This window comes from Stegodyphus dumicola, chromosome 5, assembly GCF_044657685.1.
Source record: "Stegodyphus dumicola isolate Sdum_Otavi_A_Nest chromosome 5, ASM4465768v1".
NCBI classification, from domain to species: Eukaryota; Metazoa; Arthropoda; class Arachnida; order Araneae; family Eresidae; genus Stegodyphus; species Stegodyphus dumicola.
The window spans coordinates 44,640,036-44,657,051 of NC_140772.1; the positions used below are offsets into that span (position 1 = coordinate 44,640,036).

Consider the following 17,016-nt stretch of genomic DNA (forward strand, 5'->3'; position numbering starts at 1 on the left):
GTAGCCTCAGAACGTTGAAATTTTGTATATAGGACTGCTATAACATGTAGCTGTGCACCTCGTATTGTGGTTGCAATCGGCCACACCAAACGTATATAAATATATTTATATATTTATCCACTCTGTTACCCGGCTCCGTGATCTCAGTTTCTTTACTGTTATATGTTTGTAAATTGTACATTTTTTGCTTTAAAAATGATTGAATAATGTTGTTCTTATCTTCCGTAAGGTTTTTATGCCTTTAGTAAATCTGTATGCAATATTTTTAGAATTATCAACAATTTTAAAGCTGTTTAAGTGCCGCTAAGCCTAATAATGTTTTTAATGGCGGCCATTGCTTGTTTACATTTGAAACAACAGAATAGTGGATTTGTTGCCAATCTAGAGAAACTTTGCTTCGCAACAACAAAGATAACGCCTTCATTTATTATTGCCAATTAAATCAAGCTTAATTCTTTCTGGAATTTTTTCGAGGAAATAAGCGTTTGAGATTTACTTCGTAATTTTTAATATAGATATTTTGAGTTTTTATGTATCTTTGCCTTCTCGCGAGGTAAGAACTGAATCAATTAAATGAGAAATACTCAATCGTCTGTGAAAAAATGTTTCTTTTTTGTTTTGTTTGCTTAATTTCTTTTATACATAGTTCTAGCTTTATTATAGTTTTGGAATAGAACATGTGGCAAAGCTTAGATAATTCTTTAAATGAGATACATTTTGTGCATTCTGAGTTATAATATGAACGAAATATAATACTGTTAAGTAAACCTAGCGCCTGAGTGTCGCTATGGTAAACAAAGTGAATTTTAAAGAATGCATTTATTCTATTGTGGTTTATGCGCTGTCGGCGAAGTAGGTTTAATTCAATCTAATAAGTTTAAATAAAATGCCGGAAAAAAATGCGTATAATTTAATATTCCGTACAAGTAAGTCATGTGGTGTACACATCAGATTTTTTTATTGTATTATGTTACATATTTTACGTTAAGTATAAATTAATCACGGACGGTTGTGAATTAAAACAACTTCCAAATTCTATGAAAAGGGCTGATGAAGCCATGGGAATTCGAAAATTTCCTGAGGTGCCACTGCTCATGGCGCCGCCCTATCATTTTATAATCGCCAAACAAAACAAAATAAAACAAACAAACAAACAAAACAAAAACATGAAGCATTAATCATAAATATAGGATTAATTCAGCGCAAATCAAGACATAAAATAGTAAGGGGGCGTAAGACTGAATGACACTTAAGAGAAGCGTGGTATAGCCAAAAATAAATTAATGGTAAACGTCTTAAACTTATTGTCATAATACAATAATCGTAATTCTCTATTTTTAGGATGCAGAGTAAAATCGTAAGTTTTTACTCTGCATCCTAAAAATAGAGAATTTCAATGTCTTCCCAACGGTTTACCTTCAAAACAATTACTCATCGTAAAGTTGCCGGCACATGTAGCGAATATAAAAGAAAAAGGAAGATTGCGCTTATGTATGGCTGTGTATGGTAAATGTGCGGCAATGTATAGCTCTATCGAGAATTCTAAAGGCCCAATGTTTTTAATATTTTGTGATTTTGCTCTTGGATTTTATGTGGCGTAGTTGCGAATAACGTTATATCTAATAAATAAAGTTAAAAACCAAAGAAGTTAACAATAAAAAGATAAAAAAAAATTGTAGAAGTCATCTTACTTTTTTTTTTTTTTTTGATATCATAAACTAAGAAAAGACAGAAGAAACAGAAAATGCTAATGAAATATATGCTAATACACTGTATCGGGAATTTTAAATATATGCTGATTTTAAAATTTTTCTGACTTTGCTGTTGTGGTCTAAGTGTGATGCTTCAACTATTAATTTAAATAAGGCATTGTCCTGCTAATAACCATATTTAAGTGATGCCTTCTACCTGCGGTTCTGAAATCTTCAACCGACACAGGCAATTATACTAAATGAAGAATTAATCGAAAGAATTTCCAGATTCATGTCACAAAAATTATGTCTTAACTTCATATCTATAGATTAAAGTAAGCCCGAATTACCATTTAGACGTCTAAAATTTCGATCTGGGCCCTCAAAATCATTCTAAAAGTATGCCAAAAGACCTGTATTATTGTTTACTTTAGTTTCCTCAGAAACACGTTGCGTGTAAATCCCATATTATTTTAATCCAGCTCTTATGATAAGAACATCGAACAAAAAGAAAATGTGTCTCTCATTTCGTTTGAAATTCATTGAGCCAAAGGAAAGGAATGAAGAAATTTCAGACAAACTTCAGAAACTGTGTTTATCCAACAATTTTTTATCATTAACCTTTTGCTGAATGAAATAGCTATCCTGTATTTCTGAATGTAAGTAGATCCGTGTATATGCTGATAGATAAGATTTTTTAGAGAAAACTCAGCCAAAATTGAAAATCCACGTTAAAAACCAACCTAGAGAATCCAGATATATATATCGGAAAAGTTCGGATAAACTGCCAATCTAAACTTAGTTAGACCTATCAGGTTAGTTGAAGACGAGTGCCAAGTCCTTATCCATTCAAAATATGCCTAAAAATATATCAGATCAACGTGGGTAGGGTATGAAACTGAAAATGAGTGATGTCGCTTAATGAATAAGGGATGAAGGTTGTCAAAAAATCAACGAGGCGAGAGACCGGCGGTGTAAACGATTAAAGGGAGGGTGATGTTGCTCATCCGGACTTGCTTGTAGCAGAGATTTCTGAAAGTTGGTAAAAAATTCCAAGTCGGATACTCACACTGAGAAAAATGATTAAAAAAATAAATAAATAAAATAAAAAACTTTTTAATTAATTTAAATTATTCAACCCTGTGACCTAATTATTTTAAGTCATTTTTAATTCATATCCCCAGATTTCAGTATCAAAAGATTAGCTGAAAATTCTCTTATACTCGTAAACAAATAGTAATTGGTACAGGAGCTTATTTCTACAATATTTTAGATATTAAGAATATGCGGAAAATTGCTAAGTGCTTTTTTAATTAAAGAATATAGGTTTATAACCTCCGTTATTGAAATAAATTAGCTTGTTTAAGGAGTAAACTGAGCATAAACCTAATGCAGTTTTTCCATTCAGGAATGTTGTAATTATTTTTGAAAATAACGTTAAAAATTTATGATTATTTATTTTTATCTCTCCCTCCCAATATTAAAAAAAACTAATGGATAATATAATAGGAAAAAAAATCGCATTTTCCTCTGCGTGTATGCACTGCAGCACAGCATTTATTTTAATTCTAGAGAAAGCGAATGAAAGACAATCGTAATCTTATTTTTTTTGTGTGTATTTAAGTATGGCAAAGCACACTAGGGCTATCTGCCTAAGGAAAGGAATGCCTTCGTGGAGGACTTTTTAAGGGAAACTGGCTCGTATACACGTTACACATGGGGAAAACCACAAAAACGCCCATGCAGCCAGCCCGTTCGCGGGATTCGAACCTCGAACCGAACTATCAGTGTTCAGCGACTTTACCGCTCGGCCGCTGGTGGGCCAATCGTAATCTTAATAGCTTCGTTTAAATTGTAACAGGTCTTGTTTGAAATGCACTTCAGCTTGTTTTGCTATCGATTAAAATATTAAATCTACGTATAAAACTTTTTTTGGCGTTGTTATAAGTACAAATTAAAGTAAAAACATTATTGATCTTTTAAAATTTAGTCAATGCTCCTGTAGTAAGTTTTTCCGACTCTGTTTTCATAGGAACTTAATGAGATACAGAATAAAAATGCAAGCTGGAATAAGATGCTGTAAGCAGAACCAGCATTCGCCTGAAAAGACAAGATGCTGTCACTCCTGTGTCCAGGATTGTCGTTCGTCGCACCACTGTAGGCAGATTCTTTGACTGTAGGTGCGCTTGTCTCTACTGCAGTGTCAAGGCAAAGAATCTGAGATTCTTTAGAGATTCTTTGGTCAAGGGAATTAACTTCATCTAACTTCATCGAACTTCATCTAACTTCATAATTCATCATGTATATTGTGTATATATTCATTAATCCTGGGCAAGCAGGAATAGACTTTCCGCCTGATCAAGCAGGCATATGGACTTGTTATGCACCAAATTTTTCCTTTTCTTCAAAAAAAAAAAAAAAAAAAAAAAAAAAAAAAAAAATACTCATCTATTTAATCACGTATTTAATCAAGTTTTTTATATTTATCCTACAAATTGTATTTTATGAAATCGTCTAAGTCCAATTCCAAAAGTGATCATGTGACCAACGAATAAACTTCTGATTGGCTTTCGTCCTCTCACGAATTCAAATAATTAGAGACTTGTATATATTTTTATTTTACTACTTTTAGCATTTTACAAATGTTTTTATCACTGTGTTTTCCAGTATAATGTACCATCAACTTTCATCCTCATCCAAAATATGCCTCTTCGATAATTGCTTATCAAATAATTGCTTCAAAAATTGCTACACTCAACCAACGTTCCTCTCAGCTACTACTTGCAGCTTTGCCAAAAGATGGAGCCACCGGACCAGAACCAAGCATCCTCTCTAGAAATTTTCCACTTCAATACTAGAGTGGAGAGATTTCACCACTAAGACGTACCCCGTAGGGTTACTAAATTCTAAGTCCCCAGGACTATATACTCATCATCACCTCAATTCATGCCAATTCATGGGAAGCCGCCTTGACAATCCGTGGTGCTGCAGACGTCGATGCACCTACAATTGGAGCATCGTTAATAGATTCTAGCATTGTGTGCATTATATATAATAGAAAATGTGTATAGTGTAGTCTAGAAATGATTTTATACGATGTCAAGTATTGTGTAATTTATAATGATAGGTAAGTATAATGTAGAATGAATTATGTTAAACAAGTATAAAGTATAATGTTTATGTGTAATGTAATGTACTGTATGTAATGTAATATGAATAATATAATAAATAATGTATAATAATATATAATGTAAAATTAGGCTTTAATGGATAATGTTTGGTATTTAACCCCCACTGAGGCTCACCAGCGGCCGAGCGGTAAAGACTCTGAACACTGGTAGTTCGGTCCGAGGTTCGAATCCCGCGAACGGGCTGGCTGCATGGGCGTTTTCGTGGTTTTCCCCATTTGTAACGTGTATACAAGCCAGTTTCCCTTAGGAAGTCCTCCCCGAAGGCATCCCTCCCTTTAGGCAGATAGCCCTCGTGTGCTTTGCCATAATTAAATGATCCAATCCAATCCAAATTAACCCCCCACTGAATAAAAATGCATAAATTAGTAAGTAATTTTGAGTAATGCAAAATAACCCGCATAAGGAAGCAAGAGCTTACATAACATATAAAACATGTATTGAAATTAGTGCACTATAAAATAATTAGAGGAACATAATACTTGCATTGTATATTCTGAGCATAACTGCATTACGTATATGCGTACTTTAGAAATTATGCTGTATTATGTAAAATAATGCATATTAATAATAATAATATCTGTTGACGTGATCTGTCACAATCAGGTACTACACGGACTGGCTCCCAACTGAGAATCTCCGCATCAAGAGGAACCTCAGGGAGATGGAACTACCAGTCTCAAAAGTCACCTTTGAGAGATTTAGAATTTCTTACTTGCCGCGCCTTGGGGCATACACTTCCAGAGACGATGGACTTTTAATGAATCTCCCTTAATACACACCACTAAACTGGCTACTTAAGATCACCACTCCCTGGGACACAGATACCACGATGAGGTAGGCCTACGAACCTGGAGATTTCGCGGTCGCAGCTTTTTCGGATGGCCCAGACTTTCCTTTCCCCATCGATGACGAATAGCTGATATGATTTGCACTTTGTAATCGATTACGAAGTCTCGGTACTTTGTTTACGTTTTATGCGAAATTATGGTAAGTGATGGAAAATCTTGCGGAATTGATAAGGGCCTCTCTTCATATTTAGTTTTTTTTTTCTTGCTGTATACGAGACTGGACGCAATACGAATAAATCTCTATGCTACAGTCAATTATTTCCATTATTCGAATTAATTCATCGTGAGAACTTTGTAGGGTTTATATTTATTTTAACTAACATTTATTTTAAGTTTAAACCTTTCCTGTCAAGCCTTACTTTCCCCTGGAATTGCCAATGCCAGAGTATGTAAATTTTAGTAGAACGCGCAAGGATTCAAATTATCAGCGGAAGTATTCTGAGTTAAATAGAAAGGAAACGAGTTCGAAGGTGTGCTTTCTTGCTTCACGAGTGTGGAGGTGGCAAGTTAGAAATTCAAGAACCACGCGTTTCGGCCTGTGTGCTTGCCTCGGCAAATTGTTAATCTTTCAACGTAATATTCAGAGTTTACTGAATTATCAGCGGTATTTTAGAACGCGGTGAGGTTAGTTACGTTTAGAGAGCCTCGTAATTAGTCACTTGTTATTATCTCTTTTTAGTTTCTTATTTTTATTTTACCGCCGGGTCGGCGTAGTTTGTGAGCGTCAAGAGCACGCATTTGTAGCTTCTAAAGTTGAATAAAAGGGATTTAAACCCTTCTCAAGACTTTGGTCTATTTCCAGCTCTCAGCAGTCACCACTTTGTTGCGTGCAGGTTGGAAGCGCGCAACTTTACAACTTTAAAAGGCTTAATAAACAGAAACTTACTCATATTGCTGATACAAAAGTATTGATATGCTTTGTTCAGTTCTCTTGTTAATAAAAAAACGGCAATTGTGCATGTAATAACAGTAAAAAATAGTGAAAATTTATATATGTCTGTATTGTGGCCTAAGTAGTCATAATGCATGATTATAAAATAAATATTAGAATCTACTTCAGTAATAATTACATATGTTAGAACACAAGAAAATAATCTGAATATTTATTTATTTTAGTGACTCGTAATTTTTTTTTTTTTAATTATATTCACAGAGTTCTATTTTAAGTTTCCTCCAAACAGCAGTGATGCGTGTCCTAAATTTTGTACTGAAAAACACAAAATTATGTTCAAAGAAAAGAAATTCATAACTTCTGCATTGCCTACGATTGCTAGTTAAAAAAATCATGTTTTCTATTTCTCCACATCGAAAAATTATACTGGGGGGGGGAGACACCACATCATTTGACATTTGATGTTTTATATAAATAAAAATCCCATGGTTTTAACTATTGAGTCTAATTTTAATCCCTCTTCATTGTTAACTTTTAAGGAAATTTGCTTCTTATTTGCATTTTGGTCTCTCTCTGTCAATAGTGGTATTAAGGATTTGGTTTTTATTATTTAACCAAACTCTCCAGTTTCTTCTGTTGCTTCTTTTTCCTTACACGCAGTGTGCATGCCATGCTGAATGCATTATTTAAGATTCAAAATGTATAGACAGAGAACAGAACCAGGACGACAAAAGTGGTAATTTAACAACATAAATAACATTGGCATCAATTATCATCCCTCTAAAACAACCATAGAAAAATTTTTATAGCAGCTGTACCTGGCTGTCTTACAGACGGTTCAGTGTATTTTATAATTTAAAATTAAATAGCTCGTTATAATACTGATGCAATTTAAAGTTTTTTTCTTAGTTAGTTCAAACAACCCATGTTACTGATCAAAAAGTAGTATCTTATGATTATTAGTCATGTTATTAAAAATTTCAAAATGGCTTTTGGAAATTTACCTCCTTACACAATGATTTGCAGTTTGGCAAAAAATCTTTCACAAGTTGGTCTTATTATGGGCAAGTATTGTATTTTGTTTCCGAAATGATAACCAGTAATTTTGTTTAGAGTTAAAAATCATTTCTATGGTATATGTACATCTTTTTAGTTTTTAATATACTTCAGAAGTTGCTTTTCTTATGCCATAAAGCATGTGTAAAATAAGCTTATTTCCTTTTATTATTATTAAGTTATCCAGAAGAAGCCTTTCTGACAACTGATCACTGAAACTTGCCGTACCTTTCTGTTAATTCAAAAATATTTTTGGATAATAAAATAAATATATTATATTATTAAAATATTTTTTTAAATATATTAAATTAATGTATTAGAAATCTCTGTAATTTAAAGCAAGCTTTCATTCTTCAACTTCATGTCTATTTCCGATACCCAAAGGCTAATTCCATCATAATAACTTATCTTTTATCCAGTCATTATTCAGCGAAACCTTTCTATTTGAAAATTCTGTGATCATCCTTTGTAATACAGGCCCAAGATACAACCTCCACCACCTGCGAAATGCATAGCTCTCTTTGTACAGGATCTCTGTGGCTGCTACTAGAAGGCACTAAATAGTATGTTCAAGCACTAAATAGGCTTCTAAAACTAAAACTTAAATAGGCTAGGAAATAATTGCTTGCTCTCTGTCAGCTTGTGAAGGGGTCCTGCGATGGAAGAAAAGTCCGTCATCTTAAGAGAATCCAAGAATATGACATTACTATCCGTCATCGTAAGGGATCATCACACGGAAACGCCGACGCCCTGTCTAAAAGACCTTGCCCAGAAAGCTGCCGATATTGTTCAAGGGTGGAAGCGAAATACGAGCTGCTGAGTCCAGTCGCAAGACAAATTGCAACATCAACATCGGCTGATCGAGACCCGTGGAGTGATGATGAAGTCAGGAAAGACCAGCTGGAAGACCGCGACATTAAACCCATAATTGATTTAATAGAATCATCGAACAGAAAACCTACATGGGAGGACATTTCTATCTATAATTCTACAACAAAACAATAGTGGGCACTCTGGGATTCACTTCACATTCGAAACGGTGTCTTATACCGGAATTTCGAATCGAATGATGGGAAGACGTTCCGATGGCAACTGATACTTCCAAGATCCCGGATTCCTGATGTGCTTAAAGAACTACATAATAGCTCTACAGGAGGTCTCTTTGGAATAATGAAGACCTTGCAGAGAGTTCGTGAGCGCTTTTAGTGGAATAATGCAAAGGATGACGTGCAAAAGTGGTGTCGATCTTGCGATGCCTGTGCAGGTCGGAAAGAACCAAAGAGACGCAGTCGAGGCAAGCTGCAACGTTACAACGTAGGCGCGCCTTTTGGACGTATCGCCTTTGATATCTTGGGACCTCTGCCACAAACTGCTGATGGCAACAAATACATACTCGTTGTCATTGATTACTTCACCAAGTGGCTTGAAGCGTATCCTATTCCTGATCAAGAGGCATTCACAGTAGCTGAGGTGATGATACAGCACTGGATTTCCAGGTTCGGAGTGCCTCTTCAGTTACCTTCAGATCAGGGAAGGAATTTTACCTCGGCAGTAATCAAAGAACTATGCAAGCTACTCGGCATTGACAAAACCCAAACGACGCCATTACATCCCCAGTCGGACGGCATGGTAGAGAGGTTCAATCGAACCATCCTTAATAACCTCTCATTAGTGGTTTCTAGAAACCAACAGGATTGGGACAAGAAATTACCACTGTTTTTACTGGCTTACCGCAGTGCTGTCCACGAGACTACCGGCTATTCACCATCACAGGTGCTCTTCGGTCGTGACCTTCGTCTGCCTTGTGATCTCTTGTTCTTGTTGCTCCTTCATCGCCTGAGAAATATATTCAAGATCTCCAGGCCCGGTTTGAAGTGATGCACAACTTTGCACGAGAGCGAGTCAACTTGGCGACGGAGAAGATGAAGACCCGCTACGACACAAGAGCTAGTGGACATCAATTCTACGAAAAAGACAAGGTTTGGTTGTGGAATCCGACTCGACGGAAAGGACTCTGTCCGAAATTACAATCATCTTGGGATGGTCCGTACACAGTCTTAAACAGGCTGAATGACGTCGTGGTTCGGATCCGTAAAGCCGTTATCACATTAGCTGTTTGTTGCCGGGACAAAACGTTTGTAGCAACAGTTCTGAGAAACGGCCTTTGGCGAAATAGGGTTACCATCTTCACTTGGCAAACAGGCTGAAAGCCAAACAAGAATCAGTTATCGCTCAGATTGGCGAAAGTGACGTTTCCTTTCAAGTGACATTCGCTTCTTCGTGTTGTTTTGTATCGCTCACACGCTTTTCGTTTTAAACTTTATTGTTAATAATGGAAGATAATAGAAAGGTGATTGCTATTAAGTTAATCACTTTGATCTCCACTCTGGCACTTCATGTAACAGATAAACACACTTCTGGTTATAGCAATCAATTACATCAGTAATAGCCAAATTCTGTATACACTCTAAGAATAGTTTAAAAACATGTGCTGGATAAGTCTATTTATCACACATCGCTTATGTGTATTTTCTGTTGTCTGCATTTCAATGAAAAATTGATGGCTCACTGGAAAATTTGTGACCTGGTGAAAGCATTTTCTGACTAACTTTATGGCTCATAATTACTGTTTTGTCCATTCAAATGACAAAAATCTATATGGCTGATATTTAACTCCTCACAGCCAGCAGATACTATTTAGCAAAATGAAGATCAAATAAAGCATATGAATACATGAGCAATCAAACATGTGCGAGTTGTTTACTGTCCCATAGAACACTCGGTAATATACCTAAAACACATTAATTATACCAACTCTAGAAATTAGGTGTTCACATCATGAGTTTGTTTTATGGTTTGATTTATTGAGATAACAGCAAAGCACACTAGGGCTATCTGCCTAAGGGAAGGGATGCCTTCGGGGAGGACTTTCTAAGGGAAACTGGCTCGTATACATGTTAAACATGGGGAAAACCACGAAAGCTTCCATTCAGCCAGCCCGTTCGCGGGATTCGAACCTCGGACCGAACTACCAGTGTTCAGCGACTTTACCGCTCGGCCGCTGGTGGTTTTATGTGATTACCGCAAAGCCGGGAGGGATAACAACAGGAGGGATCCCTTTGTAGAAGATTTTTTAAAACTGGCTCGTATACCAGTTACAAATGGGGCAAACCAATGAAACGTCATGTAGCCAGCCCGTTCGCGGCATTCTAACCTGAGACAGAACTACCAGTGTTCAACGACGCTTCGGCCACTAGTAGGCCCGTGCAGTTAATTGGAAAGTGCAATTCATTATGTAAACAGACATGAAGGTGATAATCAGTTGTGCGCTGTTTTAAGTAATCAAATGTTATAAATGCACAGCTGTTACATTTCTTATTATTTATTAGTCATGTTTTTATTACGTAGATCATACGTATGATATAATTATGAATTAACCCAATAACAAAATGTGTACACTCTTTAGTACTCAAATACTCATCAATTATTTTTCAACTGATTATTACATACCCATAATAATTTGCAAAGAACTGATAACTATAGTTCTGCCAATTACATAATCGTTATCTGAATTAAAAGTAACTTCAAATAAACTTCTTGGCAATGTTCATTTTTGTATTCATACATACATATATATATATACACATCTAATAAGTCATATATTTACATACAGATAGAGAGATGCGATGTTTTAGAAGTTGTTAATATATATTTATTAGTATTAATGTAATGAATAAGATTTATATTAATGAATGTATATACAGATGTTTTTCATCATGCATAATAACAAATCCATAAATTTTCAATGTTTCAATAGGTAGCATTTCCAATAAAAGTATAGTTTCTAATGTATTTATAATTCAAAAAGTATTTCATTAATAACATGAAAATAATAGACAAATTTAATGAGTATTCTCATTATTACATAAGCTATGCTTTTCTTTTTATGCATCTTTTATGCTGTTTAAAATGTGTCACTGATTATGCAGTTAACAATTTAAAAGATAAGTAATTAGGAGAAAAGCCGCGCATATACAAACGGATTTTAAAAAATTATTCAACTTAAATTTAAAAAATAAAATTCTATTATACGAGTATAACAGTGTTATAATACACGATCAGCACGAAATACGACAAATTTGGCGAACTTTTGGCTACGAACAATTTGTAAACAAATCCGAAATGGAACGTCGTAAAATAATGTCAACTCTGAAATTTCTACGATTATATATTTAATGAATATATACACATTTAAAAAATGACTCAGGCAGTTGTATTACAACAAAACAGCAATAATTAAATCGGCCTCTATTTCCACCGTCCATCACTTCACAGTGAGAGCCATCGCCATATTGAAAGTTACCTAGATCCTTCAGAAGCTGACCTTTCGTCTGATTGGTTGAACGTTCGAGGAACACGTCTCCAGCCGGAACATTTTGGGAAAAGTTTTAAAATGTTGCTCGTAGCCGGGACACGTTCCTCCTAGCTAGACGAAACATTTCTCGGAAGCCTGCCGCTTAAAGCCGTGCTACTAGAATCTCGTTTCTCGGAATTGTCCCGGGTAAGCGCGCGCGTCTATAGATGTGATAACAGCATAAGTCTTCGAACTCTAAACCTAAAGTCGTTCATTACGACAGGTTAGCTCATTACTATGGCCATGGTACGTACTGTAAATAATTGTAAATAGTGAAAGACCATGGTCCTTTTTGTTTCTAAATGTGTATTTGATTTGACTTATATTTAGTATTTGATTTGACTTGTATTTAGTATTTGATTTTTATTTAGCATTTGATTTGTTTGAAGTTAGTTATTGCATTTATTCTTCATGTTGTTTGTTATAGTAATGCAATGTTAATTATTGCATTTATGCCTTAGTTGTAAGTTTGGCTTCCTGTCCAGCGATTGTACTGCCCGGGACGTGCAGTCCTTGGAAAGGGGGCAGTGTTACGGATTTGGTATTTAAATAGCTAATGTTAGTTGAATTATAAATTAAATTGTTTTATTCCCCGTGCAGTGTAGCGCGTGATGAATATTAGAGGAAAGCTAAGCCGGAAAATTAAAAATACAAGAGCACGTGCATTTAAACATTTAATAAATAAATATATCTCTTTTTGTTTTCGAGAAAGTTACAGAAAATTCTCACGCGTCTTAAAAAGGAGAAAAAAAAAGGAGGTCACGAAAATCTTATAAAAAGGAGGAAAACCTCTAAATTCGATGATTTTAGTTAGTTTGTTGTTGTTTTAAGAGTTTATTTAGAAAACTGTTCTTGTTGACTGTAGCGAATTCGCGGATTAGCTTTCTTTAGCTGTTTTGAATTAAGTTCTCTTGAACGTTTAAGTAGTTAAAAGATAACTACTGTGAGATATTGTAATATTGCACGAATATCTGAGGAGATTTAATCATTTTTGTTGTGATAATAATAAATTTTGTTCATTTTTCATCGGACTTGTGCATTCATTTCGTAACGAACCCGTACTCACGCAACAGTACGTTAAAAAAACGCAAAGCGCATCTAAAAAGGAAGCTAACTCGGATATCTCAGTTCACGCGGAATTAACAAGTCCAACAACAATAACTAAGAAGATGAGAGAAGATGCTCTTTCTTTCCTAAATAGTTTGCAAGCGGCCGGCGAGGTATTTCTACTACTTCCTGCTTGTTGAAATTACTGGAAAGCAATACGAGGGTGGAATTACGGTTACAGCTAACATAGTGGTCAATTACATTTATTTAGTTACAATACTTAATACGATAATACAGGGACGGGACCCAAATGTCGCCAAATTTGACAAGTTTTGGCTATTTCTCGCCAAATTTGGTGACAATATATGTTGCTAAAACCGTTGTTAGCTTGGCGATATCTCGTCAAATTATCGAGATATATTTAACATTGAGTAAATGGATATCTCGTCAATTTACCGAGATATCCATTTACTCAATGTTAAATGAACCTGGCCCTGTATTCTTAATTTTTCGGCATAGCTTTCTCTTAAAATTTGTCTCGCGCTACATTACGCAGAAAAATACAAAAATTTTACTTATAATTCTACTAAAATTACTTATCTAAGTACAAAATTCGTAACAATATGTTCCAGTAGAAAATTTGATTTCTTAATTTGGTTCTTAATTAGATTTCTTATTTGCTGTGACCAAAGAAGAAATTTCACATCTCCCATAATTAAAGTACTGTATAGAAATGGATAGATTGTATATAAAATATTCAAAACTCTCGTTGGATGCCATGGCAGAGAGATTTAATCGAATAATATTGGAACGTCTTTCTCTATTCATTTACCAAAGCCAGAAGAACTGGGACAAAGCCAGAAGCTGTCATTATTCCTGCTAGTGTATATGAGTGCCGTTCATAAAAGCACGGAATTCCTTCATTGCAAATGATTTTTGGCCATGATCTTCTTCTGTCGTGTGGCCTGCCCTTCGGATGACCACCATACACATCCTTTTCGCCTGAGAAGTACCTGGAAGATCTACAGGCGCGTTTGTAACACATCCATCGGTTCGCGAGGGGAAGGACCAGCACAGTGACAAGAAGATGAAGACGAGGTATGACAGAAGTCAACGGAGATCAAGTTTTGGTTTTGGAACCCCAAGTTGCAGACATCGTCGGAGGGGACCTTTGTGTCATCAAGAAATTAAACGGCAAAGTGGTGGGTATACAACGAATTCCTTCTTCCAAACCTAAAGTAGTATACTCTGATAGACTTGTACCTTACTTTGGCAATGTCCGTGGTCTTGGTGATTCTTTTGCCCAGGATATGCTGTCCTTAAAACCTGGCCGATATTTTATATTTCTGTGAGTATTTGTGTGCATTTAGTTTTATTGTTGTTTTTGTGGATTCTTATAATACTGTGTTTTGTTTTATTTATTTAATCTTTGCATTAATGGTTGAGGGAGCATAGCGTACTTCACAGTGTTCAGAGGGTGGTTACAGGGTGATCAGTGTTGGTATATTTCAAAAGATTCTCCAAATTCACACACAACATTTATTACGATGATTAAACATAATACACAATATTATACACATATTCAAGAGTGAGACTGCAAGATTTTAGCCCTTCAAGTTACGCGTTTCAAGTTACGCGTTTGCTCACGATGAGTTACAAGGCTAAATTAACTCTTTTGGCGCGTCAGCGCCAACTATAATATCTCACTTCATAACATACTGGTCTGCGATGAACAATTATTCATTACAAGCTTCAAATTTAGAATTATTTTAATACAATATTCAATACTGTTTTGCAAGGTGGACTGGGCTGCGCCCGAACAAAACAATATTCAATACTAACAAGATTTTTTAACTAATATGAGGAGTAATAATAATATTCAATACTAACAAGATTTTCAACTATTAATAATAATAATTAATTAATCAACTAATTATATGTGGAGTTAAATTTAAAGTTAAAATATGGATTTCAAAACCACCATAAGCTGAAAGAGAAAATTATTAAGATACTTACTAACTATATTTAGACACAAAACATTACTACGAAACTAAAATGAAACTAAAATACAAATACAATGAATTATACGTGAAAAAAAGAATAAAATTTTTAGAGTCATTAATTTTCACGACGGCAAAATTGTAATGAGAGTTTGTTGATAGGACGTTTAAGTTGATAGTTTTTAATTTCACTACTCGCACTTTTCCAGCAGATCCTGGGTAAACAGTAATTATTTTACCTAGACGCCACCCTAAAGGTGGTAAGCTATCCTCTTTTACCAGCCATTTTGCACGTTCTTGAAATTGGAAGAGATAATCTGATGACCAGCGTTTCCAAAAGTGCTGAAAATGTAATGAATCAGTTTCCAGCGTTCAACTGGCGTTACCTTATCATCAATCACATTGGGTTCAGGAATGGTTGTTAGCGCGGTTCCAATAAGGAAGTGACCAGGTGTTAAAGTCATTGGGATCATTGGAAATTGGCACTAAAGGCCTGGAATTTAAGCAAGCTTCAGTTTGAGTTATCAAGGGGAGAAATTCTTCAGATGTGAGCAGTTGAGCTCCTGTTGTACATTTTAAGTGATTTTTCATTTGCTTAATGCCATTCTCCCAAAGACCCCCGAAATGTCGAGCGGAAGAAGCATTGAATTTCCAAACAATGATTTCTTGTGTTAACTGGTTTTAGAACTTTTCTGGTGATAAAATGGATGGCATAATTCTTTTGAATTCACGATTTGCACCAACAAAGTTAGTCCCTTGATCAGAAAATATCTCTTGCGGTTTGCCCCGACGGACTACGAACTTTCTGCTGCCAAAATGGCTTCTGAAGAGAGATCACTCACAGCCTCCAAGTCTACTGCTTTCGTGGCAAAACATATGAACAGGCATACATAGCATTTGATTGGCTTCACTCCTCTTCCCTTGCGGGGTTTCACAAGGAGTGGCCCTGCATAATCAAGGCCTACTTTAGAAAAAACTCTGCTTGACAGAACTCGAGATGCCGGAAGATCGACCATTATTTGCGATTCAGTATTTGTACGATTTCTGAAGCATTTCATGCAGTTTCTTATAAATTAAACCTATGTCTAGCAATTAGGAAATTATTTTTAAATTTTGATTTTCTTTCGTTAAATAATAACAATGTATTTTCCATTTTCGCAACGTAAGTTCTTATTAAACAGATCAATAACCTCTAAATCTTCCCGCGATAACGAGTCTCTGTCTCTCATAAAAAATTCCTCTAGACGCCAAAACGACTGAATGGCGAACAGAATTGCTGAATTGGCGTCTACTAACTGAAGTAACATTTGAAACGTGTTGATTTGATGAAGATTTTTGTCCACAGATCGTTTCCCCGAACAATGTGGGAATTAAAAATTGCTTATCCGGTATTTCTTTCATAAGCCTGAGTCTGTTTGTGTAGACCAGAAATAATTCATGCCAATGAAAACTCTTATTTTTATTTCACTGGGATCATCAGCCAACTGTTTGTTTCGCTTTCCCATAAATTCTATCACGAACGGTGACAGTTGACCTTGAACGGAGCTCTGTTATCCGTTACGCAAACCTCAATAAATATTCTTTTTGACGGATGAGTTCTACATTTTAGAGTTATGGAACTAATAGGAAATTCCTTCTCTTGGCAACTACCGTATTTATGCGAATCTAATGCGCTTCCCCATTTTAAAACTTTAAATAATAAAAAAATTGTTTGTCGGCGAATGTAATGCGCATCAATGATATGAGGAATTTATTGAATCTTATGTTATACAACAATGGATTTGTATATAAACTATCAATTAATGGTATGATAATTTTATTTAAATTTAGATATCATATTTTATACAACAATGGATTTATACATAAAGTAGCAGAAC

General features: G+C 35.2%; 1 protein-coding gene across 1 annotated transcript in view; it reads left to right on the top strand.

Annotated features, from left to right (window-relative positions):
- Positions 1–3,746: 3,746 nt before the first annotated feature.
- LOC118189085 (histone-lysine N-methyltransferase SMYD3-like) overlaps positions 3,747–17,016 on the top strand; it is an 83,721-nt gene continuing 70,451 nt past the window's right edge. Inside the window, exon 1 of the mRNA XM_035359635.2 lies at positions 3,747–4,818. Coding sequence (XP_035215526.1) covers positions 4,775–4,818 — 44 coding nt within the window. The 5' untranslated portion in view covers positions 3,747–4,774. The remainder of the gene's footprint in view (positions 4,819–17,016) is intronic.